The sequence below is a fragment of the Caenorhabditis elegans genome, chromosome II (genome assembly GCF_000002985.6).
Source record: "Caenorhabditis elegans chromosome II".
NCBI classification, from domain to species: Eukaryota; Metazoa; Nematoda; class Chromadorea; order Rhabditida; family Rhabditidae; genus Caenorhabditis; species Caenorhabditis elegans.
In genome coordinates, this window is record NC_003280.10 from 7,459,442 (window position 1) to 7,469,691 (window position 10,250).

General features: G+C 34.7%; 2 protein-coding genes and 3 non-coding genes across 5 annotated transcripts; 2 read left to right on the top strand and 3 right to left on the bottom strand.

The window, feature by feature from the left end:
* Nucleotides 1-63: 63 nt before the first annotated feature.
* Nucleotides 64-639, top strand: D1022.2 (TIL domain-containing protein). Its single transcript, NM_063162.2, has 2 exons — nucleotides 64-315; nucleotides 420-639. Exons 1-2 carry the CDS (start codon nucleotides 95-97, stop codon nucleotides 583-585), a joined length of 387 nt encoding a protein of 128 aa, NP_495563.1. The 5' UTR covers nucleotides 64-94; the 3' UTR covers nucleotides 586-639.
* On the bottom strand, nucleotides 585-6,178 carry sro-1 (G-protein coupled receptors family 1 profile domain-containing protein). Its single transcript, NM_001377819.1, has 5 exons — nucleotides 6,102-6,178; nucleotides 3,156-3,234; nucleotides 2,509-2,607; nucleotides 1,330-2,086; nucleotides 585-836 (listed from the first exon to the last, which is right to left on the bottom strand). The coding sequence occupies exons 1-5, from the start codon at nucleotides 6,139-6,141 to the stop codon at nucleotides 669-671; spliced, it is 1,143 nt and encodes a 380-aa protein (NP_001364737.1). The 5' UTR covers nucleotides 6,142-6,178; the 3' UTR covers nucleotides 585-668.
* On the bottom strand, nucleotides 2,273-2,416 carry D1022.15. The gene has a single exon (NR_051318.1). It is a non-coding gene; the product is annotated as an Unclassified non-coding RNA D1022.15 (non-coding RNA).
* Nucleotides 4,314-4,334, bottom strand: 21ur-14726. Its single transcript, NR_051319.1, has one exon.
* On the top strand, nucleotides 5,567-5,711 carry D1022.13. The gene has a single exon (NR_051320.1). It is a non-coding gene; the product is annotated as an Unclassified non-coding RNA D1022.13 (non-coding RNA).
* Nucleotides 6,179-10,250: the final 4,072 nt, after the last annotated feature.

Here is a 10,250-nt window from a genome sequence, read left to right on the forward strand (position 1 = left end):
TGAGAATTAAAAATGTGTACAAAAGAGGAGACTCATCGTTATTTTTCCCGAAAGTTTTGTTTCAAAGACAACCAAGCAAATCCATAAAATCATTATGGCCATTGAAACCCCTCGTCATATGTCATTCGAAAGAAACATGCTTCTGGTATTTTCTCTTCTTATTTCATTTGTGGCTGCAACCATAGCTCAAGCTTCTCCACAACTTCAAGTTGAATGTGACATTGTTCCAGTGACTGAATGTCCAGTAACATGTGGTGGAGGTTGGCAACTTATGAAGTACGCATGCGTGGAGAAGACCGACAATTGTGCATGCCCGTAAGTATATATAGTTTTTAAAAATAAGTTTTGTATGGTGTGTTTCTAATAATGTATATGTAACTACATTTTTCTCTTCGAAGATCCTTACTCAAGTTTTAAAGGAAAAATCCCATTAAATATCAATGCAACAACCGTCCTTGTCTTGGTAAAGATGCAACTCTTATTGACAAATACTACGATGAAGATAATAAACAACAACAGGAAAATGGTGTTGAATATGTAGAGGACAGCGCCGAAAATGTACCAATCAAGAAGGCTCAACCATAAAAATACATGTTTTTTATTGAAACAGTTTTAATAAATTACGACAAACAATGTTAACCCGTACATTTATGTGTATTTCCAGTAATTTAAAGCATTGGTGTATGCTCTTTTGGTTCGTAATCGGTATCTTCCTCCAGAAAATCATTGAGACTTGGTCTCGACGGTGATGCCAGATGAGGCGGGATTTTTGGAAGTTGTCGGCGGGGAATTGTTGGTGTCAGGATAGGGAAAGACATTCCAGGGACATCGGCGATCTGGAATAATTTTTTTTTTTGAGTTAAAGTACCGTATTTATTTTATTAATATGGCTGCAATACTATTTTTCGATGGTCTTCCCGCTTGCAATACTAATAGGGAGTGCAAGACTATTAGGGAGTGCAATACTAATTTTCAGAACATTTTTCTGACTTTGAGCTTACTAGTTTTTTTCTGAAAAAGCTCGAATCTTTATGTAAAAATTCAGAAAATTTGATTTTAATTGTAACATATAAGTTCAAAAACTTCAATCTCGTAGAAATTTTGTGAAAAACTGTAGCAAAATAGGCAATTTTTTTTGTTGAAATCCTGAAATTAAACGAGACGGGCCTGCAATAAAAAAGAGTAAACGCAAGACTATTAGGGAGTGCAAGACTAATAGGGAGTGCCATACTAATTTTCGGAAGGTCTCCGAGGGGCAATACTAATAGGGAGTGCAAGTCTAATAGGGAGGCCATATTAATAGAAGATATACGGTATATTTTCACTTACTAATCTGATTGTATTGTACATTGGTCGTTGTGGACGAGGCTTTGCTCGTTTTGCAATGAACTCGTTGATTGGGATTATTTCAGGATTGAGCCACACGTAGAAAATTGGATTGAGAAGAGTACTTACTCGACTGACAATTACAGGTATCACAATATAATGAATTTGATGGAAATTTGATTTCATTGGATTCAGGCAGACAATGGAGTAGGCGAAGAACGGGACAACCGATACAAGGAGACATCCGAGTCCAACTTTTCCAACATGATTTTTTGGAGCCCATGTGCAGACTTCTGGCTTTGGAATACCATTCTCCAATTGACTTTCTGATGCATTTTGGCTATCAACATGATCAATTATACTGTAGTAGAGAGAAGAAGCAATGCAGACTGGAATCAAGAAGAACACTAGACAAGTTGCTGTTAGAAATGCAATGTATCTGTGTGCCGAGAGACGAGATTTCTCCGAATCCGGTTCAATGTTTCCTTGTCTCCAATCAATTGAACAGAACATCTTATGATGGAATGTGCTGTATTTCCCGTATCCAGCTGTTGGAACAAAACTCCAAAGTCCAACGGCGATTGCTCCAAAGAAGATGAGTTTGAAGTAATTTGAATTGCATCTCCATTTTCCCCATTTTGGTGTGATTGTGACAATGTATCGATCAAAGGCAATCATGCAAGCAAGAAGAACTTCGATCAATGACAACGTCATGTCAGCTGCTCCATAAACAACACAACCCCATTCGGAGAACGTTCCTCTGAAATTAAATGCTTATTGCGTCACAACTTTCTACTTTTTTCTGTTATTACTCTCATGTTTATTGAGAGTTTTCTGATGAATAATTGCGGTCTAGACTTAGAAGCAGTACTCTATTATTTTCTTTTATCGCGACCACCTCCCTTATGAAGCTTGAAACTTTATGACATGGTACTTTCTCTCTCATTCTCTTTGAAAAGTTCAATTACTTCCGGTCATACTAAAACTCCTCTCTTCCTCTTTATTCCACTGCTCTTATAAAATAATTCTCATAAATAATTCCTCGGAAGCTTAGCGAAAAGTATGAGAGGGTTTTTTTGCTGCTGCACCCAAAAAAAGAAAGAAGGCACCGCGCGTAGTTAAAGGTAGAATAGTTGAATCTGGAGCTTCGAAAAGTTAAGCCCTGTAGGATTACTGACTCACTTTTCCGTCAAAAAGTTGTGGATTGGGACGACGAGTTGGGCGGACATAAGTACGTCGACGATAAGAAGCCAAACGAGCGGTTGAAGACTTGCATTGTCCCTGCAAAGAAAAAGATTACGGTGGAAATGGTGTCGAAGAGGAAACAATCTTCAATCGGAATATATCTGAGTTAAGTGAGAGAAAGAGAACATTTCTTCTTCTTCTTCAACTACTACTACTTCATCATTTTCAGAACGGGAAATTGAAGAGATTGATGTGCTACCATTTGAGGCACAAGACACAACGGATGTATATTAGATTGACATGGGTCTGAGAAATAACGAAAACAAGATAAATAGTTTTTATTTTCAACAATAAATTCAGAATCTATTCTTGAGTTGGAATAGTTAAACTTTTGCTCTACAGGAACTCATTTGATAAGCGTGCATCCATTTTTTTCTTTCTTTTCACAATAACAACCACTTGCAAATACCGCTTACCCCTAAGATTCAAGTACAACAAAACATGTGCACAAAAAAACAGAAATAGAAGATTGATTTACGTCGTCTAATATATATATACTAATATCAAATTACAGGTGAAAATTAATTCAGCTATTTTTTGGCCGAATTCATTTTCATTTTTCAAGAGAGCTTAACCTCCTTTACCTTAAATATTTTCCCTTTTGTTGTCGTCTGTAGAAGATAGGAACAAGTGAAACCAAATTGAGAAGCAGCGGCACGACGGCTGCAAAAGAATTCATAAATTTTTCAGTACACCGCAACATTTTTTCACATTTTCTTTGTTTGCGAGGTTGATCACACAGGTGCGTGCGCACTTTGAACAGAATTTAAAAAGCGTTAAGTGAATCTTATTGGACAAATTGATATACGGATGATTCATCAATCACTTTATTCAGTTTTATAATTTAAAAAATGCGACGTTATGTGATAAAATGTGACATCTATTATTTATCCTAATTAGGTACAGTCCACATTCAAAAATTAATAAAAATGTAATGAGAGTTTTTAACTTTAAAACGACTTTGCAACTAGATTTTTGCAAGTGAATATTTTAAAATTATCCTTGTCTGTTGATCGGTAATGACAGGTTCATAAAAATATAAAAACTATGACAGGCTTTTAACATTAAAATCAAATGTTGGAGTATTTGAAAATATGATTGCTTTATCTCACAACAAAGAATGTTTTTAGATAGAAAAGTCCATCCATTGCCACCCAAAACAACAATCGTTTGAACTTTGGGTACTTGGCCTACACTACTAGCAGTTCCTAGAAAAAAGTTAATTTGAAAACCAGAAAAATATAGCAATTATTGTTATTCCGAAACCCTCGAACAAAACACACTTTCTTGCCTCTTTGAATAAACTTCAGAACCCTTCAATTGAATTTTGAATGATATCATGCATTTCTCCTGTCAGATTAAATTACAACAAGTTTGCAATTAACTTATGAGAGCAAAGCTGCATAACTTTTCCTTTCACATTATTTTATTTTCCCACGCTGAAGAATGTTTGACATGCTCAAAAATGCCGATGATTTTTGGTTGAACATGTTAAGTTCAAAACATTTCACATCAAGTTTCACCTCGAATGTTGAAATAATAAATAGCTCGGTTTGATGCTCCGGAGACATAAATCGTGTTTTGTGACATGGATGTATGCATTTTGTTTCGAAACTTGGGGAAAAATTGAAATAAGTTCTTGTTGTCATGGAAAGTTGGTAGAAACAGGTGGAAACATAAAGAAACGTTTGGTCGCAGCATTGACAACTTGCTCAAGAAGAGTAGAAGTGTTTGCTGTTTCCGCGTTCTCAGACAACTATACATTGAAGTGAACTATAAATTTCAGATGTTTTGAGGTGTCTGTCAAAATGTAATGATGTTTTTGAATATTGTTGGAAGTGTAAGCTTGTGGCGAGTAGGAAATAAGTTCCGTCAGGACTTGGATAATTTTGCCAACACCTTGATTGTAGACTTGAGGTAGGTTTACTTTGCTTTTTTAGGAAGATGTTTTGTGCCTACGATATGCAGTGATCACAGAATTTATCCAGAACATTAACATTAAATTATTTAATAATTACCGTATTTCCTCTATTAGTCTTGCAGCAGTCTCTAATAGTCTTGCACCCGACTTTTTCCCAGTCCAGCAATATCTTGCATAGAGGCTGCAACGTTAATAAATTGGCCCATTTCTGGGTAAATTGAACTCGAGTTTTTGATCAAAAGCGTTCAAATAATTGATGAAATATTGGAAAAGGTTTTTTGTTGTTTAAACACCCCTACGGACCAATTGAAAATTAGTCTTGCATGCAAGACTAATAGAGGAAATACGGTAAACGTTTTTCTTCTCCAAAGAACTATTATATCTCTTACTGCTGTGTTCGTGGTTTTAATACCCTAACTGCGCCTGCAATTTATTCCCACATAAAACTTAATTGCTGTGTAACTTGCAAACTTCTGGAGCTAGATTCTAGTCATGCGAAAAGAAATACAATTCTGCAAAATGTAGTGGGAAAAGCCTCTGCCAATCAATCTTGGAATATTTTTCTTTCTCATTGTTCATTTTTTAAATCCAATTTTCGGGTTCATTCTTCACCTTCACTCATCTATTCTGTAGGCCTCATCTATCAATTTAGGTTCGCGCATTTTACAATTCCTCATCTCCAGTTTCTCATTTATTTTGTGTGCAGGAATGAAAGTCGACTCACACACACACACACACGTAAAACCAAGAGCTAGCCGAAAATGGAAGGATGATGATGGATTTGAACTATTTTCATGGATTTCCGTTCTCTCTTTTTTGCTTCTTTTTCTTGATGGGAGGGATAAATCTAGAGAGTATAGAGGATGAAGATGATTAGAAACTCGAGTAGATCTGAAAAAGAAGGATGGAACATGAAAACAACAAGTGGAGTGAATAAATTTAGATAATCTGGAAAAATGATTTTAAGGAGAAGGAAGAAAGGAAAAAAATAGAATCATAACAAAAATAGAAGTGAGAAAAAAAGAAGAGAAAAGACAAGTGATCTCTTCCACCCAATTTCTTCGAATAATTATAGACAAAGGCTTTGTTTGTCTGATTGACTTTGGATCTTAGACATTTGACTTTCAGACTGTTTGAATTTGAGCTTAAACTCAAAAGTTCTCTAACCTTATACATAGATACTTGACGATTTCCTCTTAGCCCCTGACGACGTCATTATACATTTCCGGAAGGTCAGTAGTGCAGAGTAAAGAAAGAAAAATGGAATATCTATCTACTTCTTTAGAACCATAAAGTACAAATAAGATGTGCTTTCTACTTTTTTTTAGGGTTTCGGCCAGAGAAAAGACCATTCAAGAGCCTATTAGAATGCATGATGGGTGTCAGCCACGAGAGCAGGATTCCGGTCAAGTTTGAATAGATGAAATTAGTGAATCAGCTGCTTCTTTGAGATCTTGGACGAACGGAAGCAGCAGATTCACAAAGTTCATCATCATACATCTCTTTATGTTTTCAATCTTGTTTTTGGAGCAATCATGACTAATTATATGATACGAGTTAGGAAAAACCACCGAAAATATTTATCTGGTTGTTTTTGTGTGCCGCTTACCAAATATTATCAAGTTGGAAGTAAGCGTCGAGTGCTTCATTACGAGATGTGCTTCTTCTCCAATTTAAGATCTAGAAAAAAAAACAGTTTTTGTTCGATATCAAAATTATGAAATTAAAAAAGGATGAAACAGTTAGAGACAGAAGAACACAAAAATAGAAAACAAAACAAAAGACAGGCTCCCAGAAGGAACGGCGCCAATTGTGCGTGTTGTCAGTGAAAAAAAGAAAAATAAAAGAAGGAGGCGCGGGGATAGCCGTGCTGCATTTCGAATGCGTCGAGCCTTGGCACCTAGAAGAGAGCGAAGAGAACCCGATGTGGGCGGGGCTTAGGAGAGTGTTTGGAGTAGAGGCGGGAATATGGAGGAAAACAACAACGTGGCAACACATGGAAACACCAAAAATTTAGGAAACTATCGAAAGCTTAGAAGTTGTTTGGTTATGGTGTAGGTCTTGCAGTGAAATCGAAAAAAAAGATGATATTTGGTAATCTAGTGAAAGCCAAACTAACAAAATAATAAGATTTTTGAGGCCCAATATTAAAATGTTTTAAATGGGAAAGATCTTGAATGTTGGCTCATGACTAGGCAGTCCATCTGCTCGAATCGTCACGGGCGACTTTTCACTTGCTCCCTTCTTGCTATGATTTATCGGTCGTGACTGTATCTCAGTATTCTGACATGAAAATATTTAAAAATTGAATTGAAATCTAAATACTTGTAGCGAAACTTAAAAAATTAATCAGCAAGGAGAACTTATACAAAAAAGCAACTTTTTTTGAAAATATTAATTTTTAAATGGTTCTGAAGATATTATATACCAAAAAAATTAATAATTTTAAAAGTGTTGAAATCTGTTTTATTATAACTTGATTCGACGTTTTCTTTGTGAAATGTTGAAATTTCTAGATAATACTTCCTTTACATATTCTCAATGAACTCCTGAACTTCTCAAGTGGAAAATGATATTCCTGAATTGAATTGAAAGTTTGAGAACGCTCAGACTTGAAAACCAAACTTGAAGCACAAAGTTCAGCTTCCCGTAGATGCTGCAAAACATTCGTTTATTTTTTGTGGAAAACTTCAAAAACGAAATACACTTCGAATTTCAAATTTATTAGTGTTCTTTGTTTTTTCATATTTTTGAGATTCCAACTTATTCAGATCTCGTTCTTGTATTCTTGTGATAGGAAATTTTCTGTGCCATCCGCCACGTCAAAGAATTCTTCGAAAACAGATTGAAGACAAGCAGAGCTTCTTCGAAAGGAAATTATTCGGTAACCAGTTATTATAGAAAAAAAGAAGTAGTTTTTGTTATTAGCGTCAATAAGACAGCGATTGAGATTTAAAAAAAGTAATTGAATTGATTGAAAAGGGACGATGGTAATTGCTAGAGCAATCATTACCCAAATCTGGTTCAAAAAATTTTATAGCGGTTGTTGGCAGAGCTTAGTTCAACACTTGGGCAAAACTTGATTTAGACCGCGCCCTATTCCCAATTAACTCAAACTTTTTTTGTGTAGTTTTATAAATTGGCAAGAGTTCGAATACATTTCGGCTAAAAGCGGGCCCGGTCTAACTCAAGTTTTGCTTTTGATGTTATATTTTTAATAAAAATATGTTTTCGATCTCGTGATTAAAAATGCAAAAGAATTCGAACAATATTTTTTTGTTTTTAATTTGTAATTTTCCAATAAAAAATTTTCGAACGCAGCTCATAAATTGAAATAGTTGAAATTTGAGAAAAAAATGCAAAAAAGAGAGAATCTCTGCAGAACAAACAGATTGTATATCCTTCAATGCATGATACATATAGAAGCAATTAACTTTCTCTTTTTTTTTGTTTTTTCCTCTCAAATCCACCTGCAAACATTAATTTCAATAACTACAGTAATCATATTGAAATATAATTTTTGCGTGGGTATTTCTCTAGACTTAAACCAAAAAACAAGTGGTTCCAATTTAACCGATAACACCTAGACGATGGTCTTCGGAAACAGGAAATTGAATTCCTTAACGTGTGTGTGTGGGCTCGGTTGCAAAGTACTGAAATGTGAGAAAAAATTTCAAGATAGTTCAGGTTGAGAGAATTCGAGAATTCGCCAAAGGGTACTGACAAGTGAGTTCCAAAGAAAATTAATAAGATTTCCCATCCAATTTAAATCTCAAAATTAAATCCTAGTGGTACGGACCTAGTCACATTTCGGACTCGCGATACACTAAATCGGCCACTACACTCGCGCTGAGAGTGTCCGGTTTTTGATTGCGATTGTCCACACATCACCAATTATAGGGTTTGTAGTTAATTCCAAAAAGCATTTACAACTATGAAGCTTTCACCCAAAATATCATTTGTAGTTGTGTTTTAGAGTTCTTTGTCATTTGCTTGGAAACGAAGAAAAAGCAATACAAGAAAAAACGAAAGAAGACATAAAATTTCTTTCTCCTCTTTTCTCGTTTTTTATTTCATTCAATGCCAATACCACCGATGAAATTATTCGTATAAACCATGTTGTTGCTCTCATTCCTCGACGAATAATGAATTTGAAGAACAATGTGAAAAGAAAGCGGCAGGTTTTATAAAGGTTGATAATGCCGAAAAGCAGAGGTCAAACAAAAAGAGCAATTCCAGAAAAAAATCAGAAAAAAAGAAATAAAGAAGAACCATTCAGTCTAGAAGAAGGTGAGATTACCAGTTGGAATTAAGAAAACATTGTCAATTTCCGAAAAACAATTGAAAAGATTAAATTTTTAGACACGCGGAAGTTCTAAAAATAAATAAAATTTGAAGAATCTCATTGAGATCTTTGAGAATTGATAATTGTATAGAATTAACGAACATTTCTGATAATTCGTATAATGACGTAAATGATGTCCTTTGAAATGGGAGTTTTGATTTATAAATCGGTGAATTGGAATAGATAACTCAAAATAATTTTATTTTGTTCAGGAAAAAAGAGCAATTTTTAAGTATATCTGGAAAATTAATAAAAAGGATTTAAAATGCGTTAATATAATTTTTTGACTTTTGTTTCGTGAAAATTTTTGCATTCAATTTCAAAATTTTTATTTGGAGAGGTTGATTGCCATGTACAAAACATATGTACTACTCTCATACTATTAAAAAGAACCACTACAGTAACCTTATACATTTTTTCAATTATCTACAGTAATCCTACAGTACTAGAAAAAATTTATAATTTCAAAAATTTCACTGTTGATAGAGGTAAAAAAAATTTTATGACTTTTTTGATGAAAAAATGCACAAAAACTGCCAGTCAAAAAAACGATTAAAGAAGCCTATTATTTTTAAGAACCGCATCAGATATCAGCAAAATATATATTTCAGTCTACAAATTACAGGTTTTAAGAATGATTCAAATGGAATAAAAACTATAAACCTATAATCCTTAAGAAGCCTCTTGAAGATCTTCCACCCACAACTTTCCAACAAAAAAGTTTTTCACCGCAAAGAATCATCGAGGTTTCGGTTTTCATAAACAAGGCTCTACTTCCGCTTTCCTCTACACCTCAGCTTCTCCTTGTGTTTTCTTTTCATAACTAGCCTTCTGCTTTTTCTACTCTACATACATCATAGTTATAATCAGAAGAATACGGGCGGACACCTGCATCTTTCATCGGAGCCACGTCCCGTCATTCGAGTTTTAAATCTAATATTTTCAGACATCGAAGGATTAAGATAGATTTTTGTTGTGATAGAGTGCTTCTCACTTTCGTTCACAAATAAGAATTCATCGAAATTGAATATCAAACGAGCGAGAATATTTCTATAAATTTATAATGTTGCAAGAGTTCACTGAAGGCCGATTCCAGGACGTCATCGAAGACAATGCGAAGAATTTTCATCTTGCAACTTCATGACGTGGCGAGAGAACATTCATTTCCACAATTGGAAATTTCCTGAAGTCTTTCACCGAGAAATTCAATAGACAGAAACATTGATCCAAAAGAAGTGAGAAGATGCATAATGAGGGAAATTCAATCGAATCGTCCGCACTTTCAACAGGAACCCGGACTTTGAGAAAAAAGAAAGAGTGCGTTTTCTGCTCTTTTTCTACAAGTCTATGGAGACATTGATGAGTAAAACGGAAGATTGAAACAGAGCGGGAGTATGAAAACTATTTAAAAAA

Coding starts and splice junctions, on each gene's coding strand:
- sro-1 (NM_001377819.1), bottom strand. CDS start 6,141: ATGAAGCACTCGACGCTTACTTCCAACTTGATAATATTTG. Junction 2,608..3,155: donor CAAAAGGGAAAATATTTAAG/GTAAAGGAGGTT, acceptor TTTTCTTTGCAG/GGACAATGCAAGTCTTCAAC. Junction 837..1,329: donor TGTACAATACAATCAGATTA/GTAAGTGAAAAT, acceptor AAATTATTCCAG/ATCGCCGATGTCCCTGGAAT.
- D1022.2 (NM_063162.2), top strand. CDS start 95: ATGGCCATTGAAACCCCTCGTCATATGTCATTCGAAAGAAACATGCTT. Junction 316..419: donor ACCGACAATTGTGCATGCCC/GTAAGTATATAT, acceptor CAAGTTTTAAAG/GAAAAATCCCATTAAATATC.